General features: G+C 45.2%; 1 protein-coding gene across 1 annotated transcript in view; it reads left to right on the top strand.

Moving 5' to 3' along the window:
- Positions 1 to 26,927, top strand: part of LOC138304561 (E3 ubiquitin-protein ligase RNF14-like) — a 169,559-nt gene that overhangs the window by 19,256 nt on the left and 123,376 nt on the right. Inside the window, exons 2-3 of the mRNA XM_069244721.1 lie at positions 5,612 to 5,783; positions 12,715 to 12,860. Coding sequence (XP_069100822.1) covers positions 5,630 to 5,783; positions 12,715 to 12,860 — 300 coding nt within the window. The 5' untranslated portion in view covers positions 5,612 to 5,629. The remainder of the gene's footprint in view (positions 1 to 5,611; positions 5,784 to 12,714; positions 12,861 to 26,927) is intronic.

The raw sequence follows: 26,927 nt of genomic DNA, 5'->3' as shown, positions 1-26,927 counted from the left end.
AAATCTTATATATTCCCTCACCAATGGGTAAAGATTTTCTGACGGATCTTTAACATATAGCAACCCAGCATCTGCATGTTCCCACGCAGCGCAGCAGCCAAAAAATGTGAGCCGTGCTCCCTATTCCCGGCGCAGAAATGTGCTGCCTTGCACGATGCGCACACCATTGCACCTTAGTGCAGGGGGGTCTACGTGAGACCAGCCTAGGTTTTGTACTGGAAGAATACCAGTAATCTAGACACTTTTCCTACCTTGCACGTGTGCTGTGCAATGCAGCACACATGCAAAGTCGGAAAAGAAAGGAGAAATGAATGCATGTTTTTCGTGTTTGCGCCTCATTGAAGTGGGAGTTATTTTCCGATGCTAAACCTTGTCTAATTTTTTTATGTAAATAGGTTTAGCATCAGAAACCTCTGGTGGTTGCATAGGAACGTCCATGCACCACCCATGATACATCCACTTGGTGCTAAGTCATGCAAAGCAGTGCTGTGTGCTGCTCTGCGCTACTTTGGAGTGATTTTCCAGTGCTAAACAAGTTTAGCGCGGGAAAGCAAATTAGTAAAAAAGGATTCAGCATCTATATGATTCACTTTTGTGATGCAAACACAGCACTAACACTTAGTAAATGTGCCCCTGGTTATCTCCTCCCAGCGATCCAGGGCCCTCTGTGGCAATGCCTCCCATTCAAAAGACTTCTCAGTGGCTAGGTGCTTATTGGAAATAAAACAGTGGATAACGAGCATCCCTGTCGCATTCCCCTTTCTATCCAGAAAGAAAAGGCACAAAAGCCCTTATTAGACCTGACTGGTCTCCTCCACCGACCCCCAAATTTGTGCCTCCCACCTCCATTTTTGTTACTCCATTTTTGCTGGTATTAGAACTCTGGGAACTTTATCACTGCTAATCAATGCTAAAGTGCTTGTGCTCGCTCCCCGAAACATTGTAATATTGGCATATGCCTAATCAGTATATTTAATTTCCTTATAAGACTCTTGTAAAGTGCACTAAATGTGCCTTGGACCTGTAAATTAAATGCTACTTGTAGGTCTGCAGCACGTCTTGTGCCACCCACTTAAGTAACCCTTTAACCATGTTTCAGGCTTGCCATTGCAGAGCCTGCGTATGCAGTTTTACAATGCCATGTTGAGCTGGCAAAAAAACCTTCCCTTTTTATACACATAAGTCATCTTCAGGGTAGGCCCTGGACAACTCAGAAGGTATGGTGCCTTGTATTTAAAAGGCAGAACGTATATTTTTAAGTTTTACATGTCCTATCAGTAAAAAACTCCCAAAATCGTCGTTCACCACAGTGAGGCCTATCTCTCCCATATGATAACATTGGGTTTACCTTATTACATCTTATAAGTGTAATTCACAATCTGGAAGAGACAACCTTTTTGAGGTTGGTGTCTCTGAAATCACAATTTAAAATCTCACCATATGATGAAGTTGGATTTCAAATTGCAATTCTGTAAATGCCACTTTTAGAAAGGTGGCATTTTCTGACTTTAGCCATTTGGTGCCTGCTGCCTGTCTCTGCTCACTTGTCTGAGATGGGTGACAGCTGGGATTTGTGTATTCCCACTAGACTGCCACACATAATGGGACCTTGGGTGTGACTTGATCTGCCATCCTGGAAGGATGGGAATGAGAAGCTGGGCACAGCCTCACTTACACCCAAATAGACTGTGTCCTGTCCACACAGAAAGGGTTGCATAGCCCATTGTAGTGAGTCTGAAATCAAGGCAGGACGGGCAGAACCTCTTTGCACTTCTATGGCCTGTCTTTGAAGCCTCCCCCACATTAAAGGCCCAACTAGATATAAGTACTGGACCTCTGACACAACCAACATAGTGCACTTCTAGATCTGTGAATACTTTGCAAGGAAGGACTGCTGTGTTGCTGAAGTACTGCCACTCCGATGGACATCTGCTTTGCTGGACTCCAGCTTTGCTGCGCTTCTCTGCTGCCTGTTGTTCCCCCTGCCTGGCTGAGAAGGATTGGACCTGCATCACTTGAACCCAGAGTGACTCCAAGGGCTAGCTGGCTGGCCACCAGATCTGAAGAGTAAGGGATGTAAAAGACTTCCAACCACCCTGCTTCTGAACCTGTACTCTGCCATCTGTGAGCCTACCTTGCCAAGCGGTGCCACCTCAGTCCTAGGCCCTTGGAAATGGACCTAAGATATTTGATCCAGCAGAACCAAAGCATCCTCTGCTTGGAGAGCAGGATCGACACATCACGTCTGCTACATGGAGCAGAACTAACGCATCACCTCTACTGCATGGGTCGGAACCAACGTACCAAATTGCATTGCTGCATCTTTGGACCGGCGCATCACCTTTGGAACCACCTCTAATCGACTCTTTCCCCGGGCCAAGCAATTGGCATCCCTCGTTGATGGCTGCCTCGTATCGGATTTCTGTCTTTTTGATTTTGCTTTGTTTATTAAATTAAGTTTTATTTTTCTAACCTGAGGTGGAATCTTTTTTTGTGGTGTTTTCACTGTTTTACTGATTGAAGTGTTGCACAAATACTTTACACATTGCTTCTAAGTTACGCCAGACTGCTCTGTGTCAAGCTACCAGAGGATGAGCACAGGTTAATTAGGGTTTGCCTGACACTTACACTGACTAGGATTATGGTTGCTACTTGACCAGGACTCATACCCCGGTCAACCAACAACCCAATTTGTAACAGTCATGGATACACAATTTGGTACTTGGTTACACACTTTGGTACTTGGATCCTTATAAGATATCACCACTCCATAGACCTTCCCCAAGGCACATACTGCAACACCACAAACATATATTGCCACAGCAAGGAGTCGAAAGCCTTATGAGCATCATGCAATACTGCGACCAAGGAGATAGAGATATAGGTTATCCAAAGTGGACCTATCAGGAATAAGTTTGGACTGCTCAAGTAAAAACAAGCCTCTCATCAGTGGATGCAGGCTCTTCAATTTTTGCTAACATTTTAGTGTCAAAACTTATAAACAACACCAACGATAGGACGAGTAGTCAATGGCCTGCTTGGCAGGATTCAGCAATAGGGTTATAGCAGCTTCCCTTATGGTGGGGCAGTATCCTTTTCCTCCTAGCTTCTCCATACAGAGTCATTAGACAAGGAGCCAATATCTCAGAATACTCCATATAGAACTCTCTAGTCAGACCATCCATACCAGATGTCTTTCTGCCCGGTACTGTCTTAATAGCATCTTTAATTTCCTCATCTATTACTGGTTTATTCAGGAGGTCCTTTACATGTTTCCAACCAAGCAGGTGTGTTCTCAGAAAGGTACTCAAGCACTTGATCTGCAGAGTTCTTTGTACACTCTTGCATCCTAACAAACCAACTCAGTAAATGTCTTCCTTTCACCGGAAGTCTTACTGAACTGTCTGAAGGAAGGGCAAGTCTCAAAACTCATAAAGAAAACTCATGCTGACCCAAATGGACTCAGTAAGTTCCCTGTGGTCTAAGGCTTTACTTCCCTCTCTAATGTTCTTCTGACCAGTGTTAACAATCATTTAAAACAATTAAAAAGAAACAGCGATTTGCAAGATAAACTTTGTTCAAAATTGATCGTATTGCAAGATTGCATTTAGTGCCTTAAAACACACCTACCTGAGTAACCAAGTATTCAAAACAGATTGCAGCACTGAAACCCATTTGATCGTTCCCTTACAAAACAACAGCAGTAGATCAGAATATGGTATGCATTATCAAAATCTGTTCTTTTCTTCTAAGGTGCCCCTCAAAGACACATCCCTGTGTTGTTCAATCTGTATTTAAAACTATTTCATCACCTTACAAAGACTAAGGTGTACTCCGACACCAATGTGCTCTTGATAACCAATGATACCAGAAGGTTTCCTCATGAGCCGATTTCGCTCACTAAGTGTAGACTCTGGTAATCGTCCAAAACTGGTAACTCCTCATCACTTAAAACATAATCCTTGCAAAAGCGGATTTTTCCTTATATGACCCCTTCATTCCTTCACTCCTGCCTAAAACTGGCTTGATGCTACCAAAAGTCTAGCCTGTAAGCCATCAGTGATAGCTCAAAATTCCTTAGTATCATTCTTGGCAACTGTATTCTTTACAAACATGTTAACAGCATGCACAAAATTACTTAATAGCAGCTAAGGCACATTTATGGAATAGCACCCTTCACCCATGTTAGGAGCCTGGTCTTCCATAGACTCAATTATGCTAACTCCATTTTTACAGGAATTGCCTATATCCATCTTGCCCTCTTAAAGCAGCATTAAATGCAGCAGCCCGATTAGTTTTGAGGGGCTAACAGTTTGATAATCTCACTCGGAACTCACTTTTTTAGGATGGCTCCCCTTTGACAGTATATGTATCTATATACCACCCAAATTTAGTTCACAATCTCAACAACTCTGCTCCTTTTCTCTACCTGGCCAGGAAATTGAAAGGCATCTCAGTCACTCATAGTTTGGAGCTCCACCCCTCCCTCCATCTGCACCAATGCATCCTGTCCCTCCTTCAGAACAACTACTCTTCAGTCAGTGCTGGCTGTCCTAAGGATTTTACTGATACCTAGTTTTGTCACGTTCTAGGTTTCCCTGATTTGTCTCTTTCAATATATGCATTTGAAGAATGCCCCCTACAGTACCAAGATCAATTGTTGGAACATTTGATGCTTTTTGTGTATCTGTTGTACCAAGATTAGCTATATAGATAGTTTATACCTGAAGGTGGAGGCACGTAGTTTTGAGAATGTTTTCTGAATGAGCTTCTCATTGATGCTCTGCAGCATTCAGTAACTGAAGGAGGCCTGGAGTGGTCTGGGTGGGATGCTTTGAGTAGCCGAGTGCTCCTCGCTTAATACTGCGAGCATGCACTGTGTTCATGTAGCTGTGAGAGGGCAGCTTTTACTCCCTTGTGAGACTGGAACAATAAGAGTAAAGCACAATGCTGTTTTGAAAAGTCTTTTTAGCTTTAATGATACTAATGAGGAGGAAAGTTATCACATGCAGCAAATCATCTCTAAAACCCGGAGCAAATGTCATTCTTCCTCTTTAGTCCCACCCATTGTATTTTATATTGTGTGTTTTAGTAAAGACTATGGGGGTTATTCTAACTTTGGAGGAGGTGTTAATCCGTCCCAAAAGTGACGGAAAAGTGACGGATTTACCACCAGCCGTATTACGAGTCCATTATATCCTATGGAACTCGTAATACGGCTGGTGGTATATCCGTCACTTTACCGTCACTTTTGGGACGGATTAACATTCCTCCAAAGTTAGAATAACCCCCTAAGTTGCTTTAGCAGAGCAAGATCTCTTGGTCAAGGTTTCCTGATCATATTAGCGAAAAGTAAAGAAAGAGACCAGATTTGCATATATTTGTATATTATTAGTGAAGAATGTCTCTGACTGGTGGATTACATATGTACTTTCTGCCTTCTTCAAAAATTAAGCTGTTTATGAGTAAGAGACAAAGGCGTTTCTATGGGGAAAAGTTATCAATCGTCAGGTATGTCATTTTCAAAACACTCTGTAAAGGTGAAGCAGTGATTGTATATACCAAATGTTTTGAATACTTTAATGATGCACACACCGTTCATCACCTTTAGGACAATTCATGCAGGACAATGGCTTCAGAAGACAAGGATGCCCAGGAAGATGAGCTGCTGGCCCTGACTAGTATTTATGCAGATGATGAGTTCCAGAGATCACCACATATCCGTACCGGACAGATAAAAGTGTGCGTAGAGTTGCCCAAGGACTTCAGAATATGTGTTAGCGGTGAGACAATTTTCTATTTTAAACACGGTTCTACTTCTGCTGTAGGTCCTCAGGACAATACTTAAAGTTTGGGCGCTCTGCTTTGTCTTATTTTTGAGTCATAAATACAGCATTCACATAAATCAAATTTTTCTTTATGAGTAGAACCCCAAAAAACAAAGATAACCCTGAGTTGTGCACACCGCCTTCCTCTTGGCTTGTTGGTGAAACGTTTGTGTACAGCCATCGCCCGAAAAGCAACTCGTGCCCTGGTGAGAGAGTTTGTTAACCCTGATGATCGGCTTGCCCCGTAAACCAGGCCAAATAGACTTACAGTGATTGCTGATCAACTAGAAAAAAGGTGGTGCTGTGCTGCACTTTGGTGCTGGGTGCCAGCTCTCAGTAAGTGCATGCAGCCTTCCTACCTATGTAATTGATCGTTACCACAAGATGCCTTTCAGAAGTCAAGTGCTGTCATTAGTTGTTGTGCAGGACACCTTGATGCCAAGCAATCCAGACTGATCTTCGCTGGTGGCAATTTTAAGTGAGCCACCCCAGTCCGAAACACTAGGGCAGCCATTGCACAGCCTGGTATCTTCCTTATTAGGCAATTAGTGCCCTTAATTAAAGTAAAAGGAGTGTCCCACAGACACAGGCAGGCAACATTTTCATACAATTTTCCTGCATCTGAGTGGCAGTGACATAATACAGATTATGTATCATTTTGTATGTTCAAAAAATATAAATCATAAAACAGCAATAAGGTGCACAAAATTGACATTTACATAGCTTGGAATGCACCAAAAAAACAAAGAGCTTTTACAGTAACTATGATATTCACTGCCCTCATTTTATAGGTATCCAGATAGTAACTTTGCACCTTGTAAAAATATTTCTCACATTTGCTAATATATGTGTACACTCCTGAAAGCAGTTGATTGGGCTGCTAATTTAGGTTTATTGCACTGCGTATCAGACGGTGCTGCATTGATTTATCAGGTTAACCTTCCGGCACAAACAATAGTGGAAACAGTTGTGATATTTACTCAAGCTATTGCTATCTCCAGGCTCCATTATATTATGTACCATGATCCGTGGATAAAGGAGACTCAGAGCAAACCATACTTTGACCTGAGTTGGTAAATTAAAGACATGTCTGTAAGACTCAAGACATTTTATTCAGCAGACACACTGTGCATGCTTCAGGCAGCACGGGGCCTGTCAGGGTGCATGGCTTTGCATCCTTGTTTCCATAGAGGAGCCATACATACCAGCTTCATCAGAAGCACCACTAGGCACAGTTTCAGATGTTTATTTGGAAGATAACGGCAATGAGACTAGTGGTACCTATTGGCGTCCACCTTGGCAAATTAGAGAGGATGAATAAGTGAACACAAGCAATGAATCAGAAATGTTGGACACTTGTACCTCAAACGGACATCACAAGCAAAAACTAATTTAGCTCTTTATGAAAGCCTATGAGATTTTGCAGATTTGAAATTGGAGGAACAATTTTGAAATGCACAGGTTGCCAAGAATAGAGGGTAAAGATATGATCAGCTGTCTAACAACTTTCAACTTTTTTGTTAAACTTCCCATTAAGACATCTGTCTAGTCAAACATTTGTAAGAGACAAACAAAAGACATGTAGAGAAACATGTAGAGATGAGAGTCACTAGAATGATTCTGGCACTCAGTTCTGAGAAAGTCCAAGCTATGAGGAAAATGCTTTTTGAAAGGATAGTTCCCTCATTACACTTTCTCAGGTATGCTGTAAGGAAATGCCTCCTTGGCATGGTTACCCCCTGACTTTTTGCCTTTGCTGATGCTATGTTTTGAATTGAAAGTGTGCTGAGGCCTGCTAACCAGGCCCCAACACCAGTGTTCTTTCCCTAACCTGTACTTTTGAGTCCACAATTGGCACACCTTGGCATCCAGATAAGCCCCTTGTAACTGGTACCTCTGGTACCAAGGGCCCTGATGCCAGGGAAGGTCTCTAAGGGCTGCAGCATGTCTTATGCCACCCTGGAGACCCCTCACTCAGCACAGACACACTGCTTACCAGCTTGTGTGTGCTAGTGAGAACAAAATGAGTAAGTCGACATGGCACTCCCCTCAGGGTGCCATGCCAGCCTCTCACTGCCTATGCAGTATAGGTAAGACACCCCTCTAGCAGGCCTTACAGCCCTAAGGCAGGGTGCACTATACCATAGGTGAGGGTACCAGTGCATGAGCACTGTGCCCCTACAGTGTCTAAGCAAAACCTTAGACATTGTAAGTGCAGGGTAGCCATAAGAGTATATGGTCTGGGAGTCTGTTTTACACGAACTCCACAGCACCATAATGGCTACACTGAAAACTGGGAAGTTTGGTATCAAACTTCTCAGCACAATAAATGCACACTGATGCCAGTGTACATTTTATTGTAAAATACACCCCAGAGGGCACCTTAGAGGTGCCCCCTGAAACCTAACCGACTATCTGTGTAGGCATACTGGTTCCAGCAGCCTGCCACACTAGAGACATGTTGCTGGCCCCATGGGGAGAGTGCCTTTGTCACTCTGAGGCCAGTAACAAAGCCTGCACTGGGTGGAGATGCTAACACCTCCCCCAGGCAGGAGCTGTAACACCTGGCGGTGAGCCTCAAAGGCTCACCCCTTTGTCACAGCACAGCAGGGCACTCCAGCTTAGTGGAGTTGCCCGCCCCCTCCGGCCACGGCCCCCACTTTTGGCAGCAAGGCTGGAGGAAACAAAGAAAGCAACAAGGAGGAGTCACTGGCCAGTCAGGACAGCAACTAGGGTGTCCTGAGCTGAAGTGACTCTAACTTTTAGAAATCCTCCATCTTGCAGATGGAGGATTCCCCCAATAGGATTAGGGATGTGACCCCCTCCCCTTGGGAGGAGGCACAAAGAGGGTGTACTCACCCTCAGGGCTAGTAGCCATTGGCTACTAACCCCCCAGACCTAAACACGCCCTTAAAATTAGTATTTAAGGGCTCCCCTGAACCTAAGAATTTAGATTCCTGCAACTACAAGAAAAAGGACTGCTGAGCTGAAAAACCCCTGCAGAGGAAGAACAGAAGACACCAACTGCCTTGGCCCCAGACTTACCGGCCTGTCTCCTGCCTTCCAAAGAAACCTGCTCCAGCGACGCTTTCCAAGGGACCAGCGACCTCTGAATCCTCTGAGGACTGCCCTGCTTCAAGAAAGACAAGAAACTCCCGAGGACAGCGGCCCTGCTCCAAAAGAACTGCAACTTTGTTTCAAGTAGCAGATTTAAAGACCCCTGCAACTCCCCGCAAGAAGCGTGAGACTTGCAACACTGCACCCGGCGACCCCGACTCGACTGGTGGAGAACCAACACCTCAGGGAGAACCCTCCGGCGACTCCAAGACTGTGAGTAACCAAAGTTGTCCCCCCTGAGCCCCCACAGCGACGCCTGCAGAGGGAATCCCGAGGCTCCCCCTGACCGCGACTGCCTGAACTCCATTTCCCGACGGCTGGAAAAGACCCTGCACCCGCAGCCCCCAGCACCTAAAGGAACGGAACTCCTGTGCAGGAGTGACCCCCAGGAGGCCCTCTCTCTTGCCCAGGTGGTGGCTACCCCGAGGAACCCCCCCCTTGCCTGCCTGCATCGCTGAAGAGACCCCTTGGTCTCTCATTGAAAACCATTACAAACCCGACGCGTGTTTGCACACTGCACCCGGCCGCCCCCGCGCTGCTGAGGGTGTACTTTTGGTGCTGACTTGTGTCCCCCCCGGTGCCCTACAAAACCCCCCTGGTCTGCCCTCCGAAGACGCGGGTACTTACCTGCTGGCAGACTGGAACCGGGGCACCCCCTTCTCTCCATTGAAGCCAATGTGTTTTGGGCACCTCTTTGACCTTTGCACCTGACCGGCCCGGAGCTGCTGGTGTGATAACTTTGGGGTTGCTCTGAACCCCCAACGGTGGGCTACCTTGGACCAAAAACTGAAACCTGTAAGTGACTTACTTACCTGTTAAAACTAACAATAACTTACCTCCCCCAGGAACTGCGAAAATTGCACTGTGCCCACTTTTAAAACAGCTTATTGTGTTTTATGCAAAAAGTATACATGCTAAAGTAATGATTCAAAGTTCCTAGAGTACTTACCTGCAATACCTTTCAAATGAGATATTACATGTAAAATTTGAACCTGTGGTTCTTAAAATAAACTAAGAAAAGATATTTTTCTATAACAAAACCTATTGGCTGGATTTGTCTCTGAGTGTGTGTGTACCTCATTTATTGTCTATGTGTATGTACAACAAATGCTTAACACTACTCCTTGGATAAGCCTACTGCTCGACCACACTACCACAAAATAGAGCATTAGTATTATCTCTTTTTGCCACTATCTTACCTCTAAGGGGAACCCTTGGACTCTGTGCATGCTATTCCTTGCTTTGAAATAGCACATACAGAGCCAACTTCCTACATATGCTCTCTCATGACAGTTTATGTGCCTTACAACTTATTCTGATTTTGCCAATCCCTTGATGTTTGCTTTTAAATGAAGTACACAAGGACATATCTAACTATGTGAGAATAAACTGGCTCAGAATCATATGATCAATTTATCAATATTTAAGAAAGATATAAGAATAGGAGGTATATACTATAAATAGTTAAAAAACATTTTAAAATAGACCAAAGGTATTTAGCCACCATTTGCTATATAATTTTCAAGATGTAATATAAATAGAGGTGGTTCTCATGTTGGTGTTTTTGATAATTCAATACTTTCAGTATTAACATATGTACTTATTTTATTACCTCATTGCTTGTTAATTGATATCTCAAATAGCAATGCTTCCCTATAACGTTTACATTTCATTGTGGCACCCTTCCTATTCTTTTGTATCATTTTGCCTTCTTTATTCTTTTGTTACAAAGCAATCTGTAGTTTCAGTGTTATATTAAATGTAACTTATTGTATCTTTTACATTCTTGCACATTGCACTGTGGTGTAATTTTTAAGATTTTAATTTATTTTTCACACCAGAATTTTGACAGCTTGTAATGTTTTACTTTTTTCATCAATAAATGTTTTACATTGAAAAAAAAGAATAAACTTAAGGACTGTTAAATAAAACGATGAGATGAGCCTTATTAAATGTACCTTGACTTAAAAATTAGGATACATATAGTTGTCTTGCTGGAGGGAACTGACATAAAAAATAAGATCAACACAGTGGCTATGGCTTGGGGCACAAAAATGTGCTATTCAAAATCAGACAGTACTGCTTTGCATGCATCTGTGAGATCTGCAGAGTGTAATTCAATGAAGGCAATATGTCTTCAAACGAATAATGCTGGGATGATGAATCTGAAGAACCTCTAAAACACATTGATGAATACACTTTAAACTCTGAATTATTCACTGCTACTACATCACTGTTTCATACTGCAGTTTGCTTCTATACACCTCTGTTCTTGTGTAGAAATATAGGCAGAAACAACATGGATTACAAAAACGTGATGTCAAAAACATCTAGGGCCATATGTACAAACACATTTTCCCATAGACACAGAATGGGCAAAACTGCTTGCTACATCTGGCCCCTTACTTCCTAAATATCTATCACACAAAAATATATTTTAAATGCCCACAAGTATGTTAATTACTGAATTGACTATTCTAACTCCAGTTTTTGGAAAGCTTCTAAGCATACAATATGTGACTATGTCAAGCTAAAGTAACCGTGGTAGAGTATAGGTTCTGAGGTATTCCATAGCAACTTTGAAGCACACATATGCCAGAACTAAATCTCACTTAGGCTTTTAGGACTAGTACCTTTACTTTTTAAATCTTTGTAATGAGCACCATCAGAATGCAGGCCTAAAAATGACTACAACAGATAGGAAAACATTGTTAACTTTGTCTACAGTAATATCACTTAACTCACTTGGAAGGATAATCTGCTCAAAATCCAAAAGATCGCATGAGGCATTGTTTTATTTTAAATAGCTAAACAAAGATAGGCCAAATCACAGAAACGGTTGCATTTCAGGTTTTTCTATGTATGTATGTATGTGTGTACTTATATTGCATTTCCCTAGTGTGGACTTAGCCAAAAGGCAACAAAGTGCTCTACACAGTCAAAGGCTAGCCAATGAGTAATAGGAGAGGAAGAGTTGTGGACAGGAAATGCATTTTGCTTCTTGTATGATGCACAATGCAACAGCAATTATGTGTTCCTGTCTATATTGTAGAAGGAGTTTTGTAGTAGACCAAAAAGGATAAAGCCGATTGTTGACCGTATACAACAAATCTATTGATTATATATTAATTTAAGTAAATCAGAAAGGTTTTAAATCAGAAATCGTAACCCAAGCCTACCCCATTAAAAAAAACAAGCAATTAGATTGTGCACTATGTTCGCTACTTACATAGTTAAAAAAAGTTTAATGACTGGTTTCAACTCAAATTTGGACTCATATTTCATATATGAAAACTGGAGGAAATGTATTTATCTTTATCTCATTGACACATAAAAAGATGCGAAATCACTTACTTTCAAGTATTGCCTTGGTCCAAGTATTGTTTGCCACCATTCCTTAGTGCACAGCAAAATGCTGTGTTGGTATTCCACTAGTTCTTTCTGTTTGAATTCATGCTACACATCACTAACGTCTGCAGAGTGTATGGTATTCTTACCAGTCATCTTCATATTTACCAGTCTACCCTTTTGAGAATTTTATTAATTTTGTGTGAGGTAACACCATATTGCAGTGGAAGATGTTTACATCGGTATGGCAATAGGTATAAAAATGTTTGCTTACACATTTGGAAACATTTTTAGTGTTTGCTGTACTTAAATAAAATATTGTCTTGGTGTTAATGATAGATTGTAGCACAGCAATATTTCTTATTGAAATATGATCAATATTACTCTGGCGCCTTAATTTTCCAAACTTTTCTCCACACAGGAAATTATGCAAAAAATCCTCCTACAGTTGTCTTTGAAGTTTGCTTTTTGCCTCCAGTTGTACTGACCTTTGAACTCCCAGCACATTACCCATCAGCCTCTGCACCAGCGTTTCGGCTCAGTTGCAAATGGCTCACACCAGTCCAGGTTTGACTGAAAACACGTTTAATTTGAAATTATTATCGAAAAAATCAAATACTAGAAATTATGTTTGCTTGCTGCTTTTCAAAGTGGGCTACTGAACAGGGGCTTCAAGGTATATCCCATTCTCCTGCGAGACGCCATTTACTACCTCTAGCATCTGCAAACAACTGATAATTGTTTAACTTGGTAGTGCTCATGAAAACACAGCTTTGGTGTTTTAATGAACACAGATAGTATGCAGGTCAGCCTTCCCGACCTCGCCATGCTCCAGGAGGCAAAACGAGGAGGAGGTGATTGATGAAACTGAGTCTGAAGCACAATCCATCCGTTTAAAAACACAGGTGGGTGGATGTCTAGATTGTGAATGTGTGAGGATGTAATTCAACTATGAACCTCAAACACAGGCAAAAGGCACTTTATTCAGCAATAATATTGCGCATGCATCAGGCAGCACAGTAAATCTGCTAAAATGAGCCTGTTGGGGTGCTCATCATTGCATCCCAGAAGGCAGCGATGTGCCACACATAGCAGCAGGGACTGGATCCAACCAACAACTGTTCCAGTACTGATAAGACTGTGCTTCCAGTCCTATCAAGAAGCTGGGAGAGGGGTTGAAGTGAGAAGACATGGAGGCAGGACACGAGACACAGGACCATTCAACTTCAGAATCCAGTGCGCTCTGACCCAGCGACAGCAAAGCGGTCCCAGACACCACCACCCAGGGAGAGGGTTGGCCCTCAGGCAAGTGCTGCACTGAATTCTTATAGGGGTTTTTAGTTGGTCGTACAGGGAAAGTGATTGGAGAAGGGATATTCTCTCACCAGGAAAACCACAAGGTTTCTGTTTACTTTGCGAGGCAGGTCAACCAGAGTTGAGGTATTTAGTTGGCATTCACACAAGTGTAAGCACTTAGAGATAAAGGTAGCACATGGTGAGCTGTGGTTCTTCGCATTTAGGAATCTGCACTCCGATATCTGTTTTGTATTTTCTCTGTGGGGACTGCACCTTCCCAGAGGAAGCAGGGATCATCCTAGGAACGCCGAGAAGTGAATTCTATGTCAGGACCGGAGGCTTTGGATTATGCTTTTTCTCTCTTTCCTGCAAAAACTCAGCAGCCAATGAAATTTAACAAAACAAAAGAACTACATTTCCCATGAAACCCAGTAGTTCAGGTCCACCAATCATAGGGAACCTGTCCATATATCAGACTCTCCCATCATAGTCCTTCCTCTTTCTTTGCTGCTGCAGCCAGAGATAAGTGTTTTTTCTCTTGACTCACTATTCTTTATCCTTAATGTGGGTTAGTTAAGTAAATTTGCACAGCGTGGAGCGGCAGCGGGCTCTACACACGTCACGGTGCCTGTTTTGAGCGGCACGCCCGTATTTAATTCATTTTTATTGCCCTTTTCGATCTCCGAAGGGCTCGGCATTAGGCCGGTGGGCGTGTCCGCATATCTGCTTGGGAGTTGTTCCGACTCCTAGACCACGGCGCGTGCTAAGAGGACAAGTCCTCTTTCTATTTCTGCCATCATTTCTCCCGTTTATGAGAACGAAGTGGTCTCAGCGCGCTCGGACGCAAAAGAGAAAGCTATTTTTAGCTCGTCTCTCCTCCGCATAAAGAAATTGAGCCCTAGAACGCCCGACGGGGCGATGTTATGAGCAAAGCTTTGCCGAGGGGAAGTGCAGGAGCTACATCCACATCTGAAATATTTGGCTGTGTGTTAAGTAAGATAAATATATCAATTTTAATATTTCCTGCTGGGAAGTACTATCCCCCCTGAGATCTCCTCCATATCCTCTGTTCCTATGGCGTACTACGCTGGAGAGGATAATTTTTATCAGGACCACCCAGACACTATAGATGACCATATGGAGGAAAGACAAGTGGAAGCACTGGGCTACCATGTCCAGGATTCCGTGAATCAGGCTCTTATTAAAGCTTTAAAACCCTTTGCTCAGCCCTTGAGACGTTTTGGGCAGCGTGAATTGAGGGGTCGCCCCCTACTTGATGCTGGTTCGCAGCCCGTCCAGCTGCCTGATCTGGGTATGACCCGGGGAGCCTTAAAAAGACCTTTGTCCTCTGCTGACATCTTAGCAAATATGGCTGCATCGGTGATGCAGGATCACAGCTATGACATTTATTCATCACTAGACACGTCTGACGTAAGCAGAGAGGCCTCTTCCAGGCCGGACGGTCTTTCATCCTCTGCTCATTCCTCCGGCTCGGACTAGGAGGACCCCAAACCAGTGGGGAAGCATAAACGCAAATCCCATAATACGCAGGAACGGCAGAGCCATTTTTGCCTCGAATCCGGAGATAATTATGGAGTTGGACGCCAGCAGGTGGTGCTGGGGAACTCATTGCGGCTCGGTTCAGACAGGGGGTCGGTGGTCCCAAGACAAATTATCTTTCCACATCAATTGCCTGGAACTGTTAGCAGGGACATTTGCTATTCGCTCCCTGTCTCCTCGACAAGCGAAATGTTGCATTCTTCTACGGATGGACAATATTTCAGCAGTTCAGTATATCAACCGTCTGGGGGGGACCAGGTCCCGAGTATTGGTAGAGATTGCAAAGGAGTTTTGGCAGTTTTGTCTTCTCCATCACATATCAGTGACGGCGGAATATATTCTGGGCCGAGCCAGTCTGATTGTGGACTGGAACTCACGATTCCTCAGGGATGGCAGCGACTGGAAGCTGAGTCCACTGATATTCAGCAAGTTGAACACTCTATGGGGTCCTTGTGGGGTAGATCGGTTTGCCTCAAGACTCAACACTCAACTGACATGTTTCTTCAGCTGGAGACCGGACCCGTTGGTGTCCGGGACGGATGCGTTTCTTCAGTTTTGGGAGTCGGGAATGCTTTATGTTTTTCCCCCTTTCATCATGATTCAGAGAGTACTCTCTCAGGTGAGGAGACAGAGGGCAGAATTGATTTTAGTGACTCCCAGATGGAAAGCTCAACCTTGGTTCCCATTGGCGATGTTGATGTCATGCGCTCCCCCTGTGGCGATTCCGCAGGATCCTCGCCTATTGTTAGACCTGGTGGGATCTCCTCATCCACTGATATGAAGAGATCAGTTATCCCTCATGGCGTGGAGAGTTTCCGGAGACGCTGGCAAGTGCCTGGAGTTTCAGACAACGCAATGTTCTTCTTGTCTCAATTTTGGGCTCCTTCCACTCACAAACAATATCAATCTGCCTGGCAGAGATGGGTGTGTTGGTGCGATCAACGAAGTATTGATCCCTTGGGGTCCTCCATTGTTATGATTATCAATTTTCTGTCAGAGCTAGCACCTCAGGGTCTAGCCTATAGACCCATTAACAACTTTAGATCAGCGATTTTGGCGGGTCATCCCCATATAGAAGGGAAGCTGTCTGGGGAACACCTGTTAGTTTGTAGGTCACTCCTTGGAATTCGCATGGTCTCGCCTTCTCAGCCTAAATATTCTTCCCTCTGGGATGTAGATATTGTTTTAAAGTTTCTGAAAGCATGGCCATGCAATGAGGATCTTTCTTGCAAACAGCTTTCAGCGAAGTTGATCATTTTGTTGTGTCTATTGTCCTGTCACAGAGTGTCGGATGTGCGAGCTCTGGATTTGGCATGTAGAGTATTTACTCCTTCGGGAGTTTCATTTACTATTTCCAACCGTACAAAGACGTTCTCCAGAAGTGTTTCGTATCCAGCTTTTCCTCATCACCAAAAATGATGTATTGTAAAATGTTTAAAAGCTTATGAGGAATGTACTAGAGAAGTACGCAGGAATTTTCAGGGCCAGTTTGTGATTTCCTTACAAATACCTTTTGGTCCTGTTTCTGCAGCAACTTTAGCACGTTGGGTCTGCTGGATCCTACAAGAAGCGGGCATAGATATTTCTAAATTTGGCGCACATTCTTTCAGAGGAGCGATGGCGTCTAAGTCATTCTCGAATGGTTCTCGTTTGGAGGACTTTATGAGGGTGGCTGATTGGTCATCAGACTCTACATTTAAAGTTTTCTGTCATAAGCCTATTGTTGATGTGGTGTCGACTGTTGTAAATCAGCTTTGAACTAGCATAATCTGAAGCCTCCGGTCCTGACATAGAATAAAATAAATTCTAGCTATTGCGTCAAGAATTTTCAATTCTATTAAGGACATGGAGGTGAGGATTATCCCTCCCATTGATAAAACTGTAATATTTATGCTTGTTGGATAGAAAAATATATGAATACATTGGTTTCGGTTTAACATACCCTCCCTGATGAAATATGTGATTTTATTGAATTCAGAGAATATTATTATGGCTTATTCTTTGTTCCTAGGTTCGGAAATCAAGAGCGTTTGATCGTGTTTGGATCTTTCAGATTCGATTCAGTTGGGTACTTCGGAATCCTGATATGTTGGTTGACTATCATCAAGATGCAGCTCAGTTCTAGGAGATGCGATTGGAAGAAGGCTCTGGAGTGACCAGTTTGGTTTTCAAGTACTCTTATGTTTCATTGCAAAGAAAGAGGAAGGACTATGTTGGGAGAGTCTGATATATGGACAGGTTCCCTATGATTGGTGAACATGAACTACTGGGTTTCATGGGAAATGTAGTTCTTTTGTTTTGTAAAATGTAATTGTCTGCTGAGTTTTTGCAGTAAAGAGAGAGAAAGCATAATCCTTGCCTCCGTGTCCTTAATAGAATTGAAAATTCTTGACGCGATATTAGACATTTTGTTATTCACCCTGAAGGTAGGAGAAACTAGTGGAAAACACCCAGTTACCAGGGGCAGACATTGGAGATTTGTGTATAAACATTGACTAAGGGCTCAATTTATATCTTGGTGGTAAGCATACTCCCTCACAACGGCAAGGGAGTATGCTTACTGCCAACATGCTGGAACACCAGATTTAGATGCAGACAGACCACAGGTTAAATCAAGTTGGAGACTTCTCTGTCTCCACCATGATTAAACCCCACTGATGGTCCTGTGGAGTAGGGTTGTCGAAGTCAGAGCTCTAATTCTGCCCTCCTAATTTAGATGGGCAGAATTAGAGGTCAATTTTCACTGTCTTGTCAGTCTTTTTTATTTAAAAAAATCCAATGTCTGGATTTTCGTTTTGAAAATAGAAAAATAAAACTGTTTGGTGCAGGGCTCTGTCATGTTGATGGAGCCCTACACTAAACAGCTAAATGCATTGACAGGTATGTCACAACGTGGGGGGAACAGACACCTATTGCAAGGATCAGTAGGCCATCCTTGCTGGATCACCTACATTCATACAAGGGAAAAGTAGCTACACGCTCCGTGTTGTGCAGCTGCTCATAACTGCAGTGGGGACTCCTGATTGACTGCAGAGCTGCCAGCAAAGGAGCGCAGGGCTGTGGTTCCTCACTGCAAGTGGGATGAGCTGCTGGTATCAGGCTCATGAGGCCACGGTCCACCTTGGGACCTTCAGCGCCACCCATGTAGGAGCACAGGACGGTCTCACCCCTCTCTCGGGTTGCTCGTTCCACTGCAGGGCCGGTGCTACTCCTCTCCCGAGGCCCAACAGAAGGAAGGCCAGTGTGTCTTCATCAGGCTGTCAGGCCCTGCTTACCACTTTTTTAAAAAAAGATATGTTTATTGGCATTTTATAATATTTAAAACAGTCATCAAAGTACATTATGTCGTTGTTGAGGCACAGTGGAGAGCACTGTTATCCATTAATACTTTCAGCATACATCAGATATATCACTTCAATCAAAATTGCTATTACAACATTGCGTAGTACGCAACCTCAGTTATCATAATTTATCACCTGAGTCCACAAAATGGACCCGGGCATCCAGATTACACTGCCATTGGCGATGGGGTTGTTACCTGTTCAGAACTTGTTCATGCCATATCTTAATGTACATCCAAACATTAACCATAAGAATAAACTAACTACAAAACCAATCAAATGTGGTCTTGAAGGTCCACATGTCTCGGTGTTGTCAACAACATGCAATAAATCAGTACTCAGGAAGCAAGTGTGGGTGTTTATAGAAAGTTTTCAACAGGTTGTTGATAACTGGGAGAGCGAAGAAGTGGAGGGGAGTGTCCAATAGTAGCAGTTCGCATGGTCGACTTGGGTGCTGGGATGCCCGGGTACAGAAACAGGTGGAGCACCCCATGGTCTCCGATCTTGACCACCAGCCCTATTGTGACGATGGTTCTCCATTCAGTATGCCCCCTCGTTCCCCTCACTGGTACTGAGCTCATCATTCACTGTTTCCATACTGGCCACTGAAAAAATTTCATCTGCTACATCTGGGGACTCCCATTCATCCACTACTTCAGACCAGAGGTGGGCTATAGGATGGCATCTTAGTCCCTTGGACTCCTCCCTCATTAGTGCCCGCTCTTCAGCTGGGGTCCAGCGTGTAACTTCTCATATCCATATGGACAATTGGGATCACACAGGGGCCTTCCAGGACAGTGCCACACTACGCCTCACCAGCGCTAGTGCCAGGGCCAGGTCTACGAATATGTTCCCCAAATGTTTGGGGGGTTGTTCTAACCAGCAGGCCCAATAAGCGGACCTCTATAGTTATGGGTAGCGACCTATCTAAGGTCTTGTTAAGTCGTATAATAACCGCTTCCCAGTAGACCATTAAAGTGGGGCACCTCCAAGTCATGTGGCCAAAGTCAACATCCTAGGTCAGACATCTAGGGCAGCTCTGGGGTTCACCTCCAGGTATGGTTAAAAGTCTGTGTGGGGTGAGGTAAGTTCTATGTATGAAATTAAATTGGATAAGCTTAAGGCGCGTGCTCCTGGACACATGGGATGCGTATGCAAGTACCCGGCCCCACTCAGTCTCTGACAGCTCTCTGCCCCGGTCTGTGCTCCAGTGGGCTCTAAGGGAGTGCAGTGGCACACCCACCGTACTATTCAGCACCTTATGCAGGCATGACACCAAGTAGGAGCCTCCACCCATCATAAGCATAGTTTGTAGCACTGCGTGGATGGGGGGTTCCATCACATCCTCCCTCCACAAATCCCTCAGGGATCAGGCCAAGGCCTCTTACCTCAGAAATTGACCCCCCGGGAGATCTGTCCGCTCCATGAGGTCATCAAATGTTTCCAGTCTGCCCTGTGCATAGCAGTCGCCTACCGTTTGAAATCCGCCTTAGTCCAGTGATCCATTTGTTGCTGTGTAAAACAGCAAGGCGTTCCCCTTGCGGGAGCCCCACAAAAGGGAGTGCGGGGCAAATGGGGACAAGACACCCGTTCGCCTAAGCACCCTGTGCCAGGCCGCTAAGGACATATTCAGTAGAACCCCAGCCCGGGGGGTTTTGAGCCTAAGCACTCTGGTCAACGACATGTCACTGCCCTGTCCATCACGATCCCATTCCAATTCCATCAGACCAACATTGCTAAGCCACAGCGCTAGCCACTGGAGCTGTGGCGCTACATAATAAAACTCAAAATCTGGTACTCCCAGACCACCTGCTGCACGGGGGAGGTGAAGAGCAGTAAGAGCAACCCTTTGACGCCCGCCATCTCATATCAGTTCCCGAAGGAGCATATATAAAGTCCTGAACCATGCTGCCAGAATCATCACCGGCAAGATAGCAAAGAAGTACAGAAGCCTTGGGAGCATAAGCATCCTGGACAATGAGACCCGTGGCTTAAGGGTGAGCCAAAAACTGACACATGAACAGGGAGATCGGTAAATCTTTCCCTGGTTGCCCTCCCTAATACTCATTTCGGTAAATTTGGATACCAACATATTTAAATGGTGTGAGGTTCCCACGTAACATCTGCTGGGTTGGTGGAGGGCGCAGCAGACTCCGCAACCACCGGAAGCACACGTCTTCCTTCTATCAAGTCATAGCCCCGAATACCTAACAAACTCCTCCAGTGCATGGAGAGCCCAGGAAAGAGCCAGCTCCCCATTTCTCAAGTAGACCAGCAGGTCATCTGCATTTATCCCCTTATCACACCCTTCCCTCCTGAATCACTCCGCTAATGGTTCCATCGCTATAGCAAACAGTAAGGGGAGAGTGGGCACCCCTGAACGGTACCACGATGGATGCCATACATGTCAGAGATCTGTCACCCACTCCCAACTCTCGCCGTTGGGGAGGCGTAAAGCAAGCCAAACCATTTGATCCAAGCCTCACCTAGCCCCATGCGAAGCATGGTAACTTCTAAATAATCCCAATTCACTGTGCCAGAGCCCTTCTCAAGGTCAACTGACACTATCACCGCCTTAGAGTCAGGTGAGTGGAGGTGATCGTTTAACACAGTATCCAGTCTACGGAGATTATGGCAGGTGTTCCGGGTAGGTATGAACCCGCATTGGTAGCTGTGAATCAAAGCCTGCATATGTGGCAGCAGTCTGTTGGCTAAAACCTTACTAAGAATTTTAACATCTGTGCTAAAAGAGGTCAAAAATCTGTGACTGCTGCGTTTCGATCAGTGGTGTTAGGTAGGGGGATTACCAGGGCCTCTCTGGTCGATGCGGGCAGAAGGCCCTTCTTTTAGGCCTCTGCATACATTTCCAACAGTTTTGGGGCTAGAATGTCCACAATAATTTGTAGAATTCCGGGGGGGAGACGTTCCTCCCCAGGGTCTTGGCCCCTGCCAGGGTTTTAATAGCTATCTTTATCTCGCCATCTGTCACCGCCTCCCCCAGTGGAGCACGAACCTTGTGATTCTCCTAGGATATCACCCAGTACATCCGGTAAGAGCATCTCTGGGAGGCTATACAGTGTCAGGTAGTAGTCTTGGAACGCTGCATTAATATGCATGGGTGATGGGTGAGTGTACCAGCGAACCATTTGACATTTTGATCCCAGTAATTGGTGTCTTCACGGAATGGGGGTGAACCAGCCATGCTAGCAACCCACCCACCTTACCCTTCTCTTCATGCACCCTGTTTATGTACCCTGCGTGGTCATGGCACCTAAGTCTATCAAGGGCCACAGCGTACTGTTCACAAATGTACAACAAGCATGGTAGGTCTGGGGGGTCAGTTCCCTGCACATTGTGAAGGTCATGCAAGCATCCTAGAAGCGGCGGAGGTCTTGTCCAGGTCTCGCTTGATACCCACTGCTTGGCCCATATGATGTGCCCGTATCACCACTTTGAGGGCCTCCCATTCCACCCCCCTCGGAGTAGTTCACCTTGAGTTACAGGAACAATATTCTGCCAGTGCTGAGGTCAGTGTGTCTCTAAAAACAACACCTTCTAGCACCACTGACTGCATGTGCCAAGTTGGGATGTAGGGTGGGGCTCAGCAGTTTGTAATTGGATCAGGAGCGGGCTGTGGTCGGAGAACGTGTGGCTGAGATATTCCGAGTGTTGTATCTCCCTGCTGGATGATCTGGTGCAAACAAATCTATTCTGTTGTGGACATTATAGAAGTGTGACTAATAGGAGTAGTCCCTATCCAATGGGTGGTGAGTGTGCCACACATCATCCATGGCCCAATTGGACAGCCATGTGGATAGCCCCGCGGCCACTCTAAAATGGAGAGCCCCTCTGTCAGAGTCACCAGATCCTCGGGGTTTGCACGTTCCCAACACGTCCACCACTGAACAGCTCCAAGACCCTGATAGATAAATCACAGAGACTGAGAGAGTTCAAGAGGGGAAGAGGGGATTAGGAAGGGAACAGCTGGGAAGGAGACCTGTAGTAAGAAAAAGGTTAGAACACACGATATGAAAATTATATCTCCTGAAATCAATACTAGACTATGATTCTAAGCCTAGTCACTCTGAAAACATGAACAATCTAAGAGTTAAGTTTAAAATGAATAAGTTTCAAGCTGGCCGAATACCTGTAAGGGAATCAAGATGAATTAAATGAAAACTTTCTTATTCAAGTACTTTCCTTTACATGAGAATCAGAAAAAACATTCTGACTAAATTTTAAACCAGTCATATAAATCCTGTTTTGAGAATGTATACTAGGACCATACAATATTGCATCTAGAAACTCTGGCCTTCTGTGTACTCTTAAAATGCTTCAACACAAATTGCGCATATTGCAGATATATATGTATATATATAGTAAACACCATGAAAGGATTGTGCACCATGAGTAACACAATATGGATTCAGGAAACAAATCACATAACTTGTCCACTCGAATATTACATAATAAATATCTTAGAATAGTGGGATACAATAAACAACATGAAATAAATTTGAGGAGAGAATCGTGCGTCTTGCCGATTTGAGTGTCACCATGTAAAATACAAAGAAATGGTAGCACGCAATGAATATCAAAGTCAAATCATCCTTAATCGAATTGTGCGTCTTGCCGTCTCGTAAAACATGATGTAAATGCCAAGAAATAACAGCTCACAATAAATAACAAGATCAAAGTACAATTAAACGAATTGCGCTTCTTTTACCGATTCTTAAGCCACCATGTAAATGACAAGAAATGGTAGTGCAAAATGAACAACAAAGTTAAATCCTCATGAAATGAGTTGCACGTTGCCAATTCGTAAAACATCATGTAAATGTCAAGAAATAGTAGCGCGCAATGGACAACAATATTTAAACACCATAAAACGAATCGCGCGCCTTGCCGATTCTTAAGCCACCATGCCATTGTCAAGAAATGGTAGCACGCAATAAATAACAAAGTCAAACCTTTATGAAACAAATCGCGCATCTTGCCTATTTGTAAACTACCATATAAATGTCAAGAAATGGTAGCGCGCAAGTAATCTGTTACTCATTTAAGAATTAAACCAAGAATATGAAAATTCTCAATAACGATGTCGGAACAGTCCAACTACCGTCTTACCGCCTGGAACAATGATCACCAATGAAGGATGAAGGGCAGAAGACTGGAAGATCCAAATAGGCCGCCGGGACAGGAGCTCAGGAAGAAGCTGCTGCTCTGCACCGGGACCTCTGAATAGTGAGCACTGGGAGTTGGTCTGGCTCTCTTTTATAGAGTCTTGGCCCAGCGCAGAACCACGCCCAGGCATGTTGGAGGGAAAGTCTCTGAAAGGCCCTGGAAAGGGGCCACACCCTAACACACTAACAAAACCTGCAGCAATACATTGCAAAAAGAACAGTATTTGTAAGCATATTAAAAATACGTTTTCAGGATTGAACTTTGCAATGCAAAAGGTTAAACCACAACATATCAGCACAATGCATAAATTACGTTGTTTTGAGAGTGCTGGGTTTTTGCATTTTTGTCGCCAATAGAGCACGTACTGCTCTGGTGTTGACACCCTTGTACAGGCAGGAGGGATCGGTCTAAGTCTGTGTCAAGGACACTATTAAAGTCTCCTCCCAGTGAAAGTAGTCATATGTGCAGTTAAGGTATGTAGGAAGGAAGTCTGATCTTGATTGGGGGTGTAAACCGCTCCCAGCATGATGGGCGTTGCCATGTAAGCAGCCCTCTACAAAAACACTACCCATCATCATTCACAACAACCTTTGTTACATCCAGTGGGACCCCATCCCGCACCAGAACAGTGTACCACGGGTGAGTGCAGAGTAAACAGTTGCAAACATTTGCCCCCTCCGATGCTGACGGGGGCAGTCTGCCTCCACCTGACTGAGGTGCGTTTCCTGCAGCATCGCCACATGCACTCCCATCTCTTTAAATAAGACAGAATTTTGTACCATTCAGTCAAGGATCCCAGCCCCCGCACATTCCAGGACATTAATGTTAGTGTAGACAGCGTCTCAGGCATATGTAAATGTCTCTTACATTCTGCTGACTATCAGGGCTCCCAACATCTCTATACACCCCACCAAGTAACACGGGATAGCAGGCACAGTTCCTCCAGGGACCACATAGGACAAAAAAAAATAAAAACTCCAAACTCCCCTCCTGTGTGCAATATCCATAATGTATTATAAAACCAAACCACCCCTTCTATGTTGAAGAGGCAGGAAGGGGGATAGTGCAGGGTGTCAACTGAGGAATTGATCCACAAACTTTCTCGACCAATTCAGGATATGTTCCTATATGTGCAGACTGCAGCGAAGTCCAGCGGGTCCAACAGAGTCCGTCTAAATGATATCTTCAAAGGACTAGGGCATCGCATGAGCACAATTCTCCGGCGTACTGGCTTGGGAGTCAGAGGGTCACTCCTCTCCTTCTCCGTATCCGATACGTTGGTCTCAGTCAGTGAGGCCGCTGCATGAAATACCGACAGCCTCCCCTCCTCCTACTGGATCGGTGTGGGCTTGGTGAGCCGAGTTCATTGGGCACACCTCTTGGAACGCCTTCTTCTCTTGCAGCGCTGGTTGTTCTCAACCGACTCCACCCATGATCTATCTGTGCCAGATGTGTATTTTTCCAGCCATGCCCAGGCCTCCTCAGGGTCCTGACAGAAAAGCTTGTTGCCGTCCACCATCAGCTTCAGTCTGGAGGGGAAGAGCAAGGCGTAAGATATCCCTTCATCTCGGAGTGCTTTTTTTACCACCAGGAAGGAGGTGCATTTGGACTGCACTGCTGCTGTAAAATCCGGAAACAAAGTGGCGTGTCCCCCTTCCACCCAAAAGGGGCCAGCCTCACTTGCCCTCCGCAGCAACAGATCACGATCATGATAATGAAGGAGTTTAGCCACAACTGGCCTGGGCGGCATACCAGGCTGCGGCTTGCGCGCCTGGACAAGATGCACCCTCTCAAGGGCAAAGAATGGTGTGAGACTTTCTGTACCCATGAGAGTACGCATCCAAGGTTCCAGAAATCCCACCATATTCATTCCTTCTACACCCTCCGGCCAACCGACAATGTGGATATTGTTACGTCGACTGGCTTTCAGTGTCCTCCGCCCGACGCTCCAGTCTGTCTACTCTGTCCACAAGCTGCGACACCTGGAGCTTCAGAGCTTGATGGGATGGTTGCAGGTCGGCCACCGAGGACTCCACATCTCTCACCTTATCTGAAAGCTTCTGATGATCGACACATAGCAAACTCAACTCAGCAGAGACCTTGCCTATGTCTTATTGTAGTGTAAGCTTGGAATCCTCAATGGCCCCCATATTTTGTTGAGGGTTTCATGCATTCCCTGTGTTATGGAGTCCACATTCGTCCCTCTTCGGGGTTCCTTGCAAGTCCTATGGGGTGGGCCTAGGCTGCCGCTGTGCTTTGGGGCTTGGTTTCCCCATGACTATCACTGTCGAGGGCCACAGCCTCTCGCCAATGTGTCACCCCCGCACAGTAGGCCAGGCACACAGTATCCTCTGTGCAGGGCCCAAGCAGGCCTTTCCTTCATCTAGAACAGCGGAGGTCAGCGTCCTCTCTACAGAGTGCAGGAGTCACAGACTGGCGCCAGCTCCGCAAACTCACCACTCATGAAACGACTAAAAGTTTCAGCACCTCCTTTCCCAACAGCATTTGGGTGTCACAGCACTCATCCTCTCAAGCACCTAGCCCCACCAAGACCAAGGGCACACAGCAAAGGTAAGCATCCATCGCTATGTACCACCATTCAAACACATAGGTCGCATTTTCAACTTGCCAGAGCCCCACGAGGGAACAACCATCTGCTGCGGCACCTCTGGATATAGTCAATCTTCTCATGTGGTCATCCACCTTATTGTAGAGGCATGGGGGTGTCAGGGTCCCAGAGGGGCAGGATCGCTATGAAGCATCGGCCATCGTTCATCCAGGAGGGGGGTCTGCTTTCCCTTGTCGCCCCCCTCAGCTCTTCAACCCTTCCAAGGGACAGCGGTGGACAGCTCTGTTCCCTCAGCCTCCCCGATGGCCTACGCCGCAGGCCCAGTCATCCTACACTTCGCTCTGCATATGGGAGGCTTCTCAGCCCTGCTACTCACAGCGCTGCACTCACTGCCGCTGCCCGGGCCGAGCGGATGGGTCCCCATCGGGCAGAAGGCTCGCCTCCAGCCCCAGGAGCAGGTGACAGCGATCTGCGCACCAGTCCTGGTGCCCCAACGGGCCATCAGAGTATCCCGTCAGGCACCGCCACACTGCAACATAATACCACTGCAGCGTAGCACTGGCCCCAGTGCCTCTGCCTCCGGGTGTCCGTCTCCTCCTCTGCTCTCCCAGACCATCAACTCTTCGTCAGCCCAGGGTGATTGGGCCATGCCGGGTCAAGGCCTCCCCTCAGCACACTTCGGCC

Source organism: Pleurodeles waltl, chromosome 7 (assembly GCF_031143425.1).
Source record: "Pleurodeles waltl isolate 20211129_DDA chromosome 7, aPleWal1.hap1.20221129, whole genome shotgun sequence".
Taxonomy (NCBI): Eukaryota; Metazoa; Chordata; class Amphibia; order Caudata; family Salamandridae; genus Pleurodeles; species Pleurodeles waltl.
This window is presented reverse-complemented; position numbering and strand designations above follow the sequence as displayed.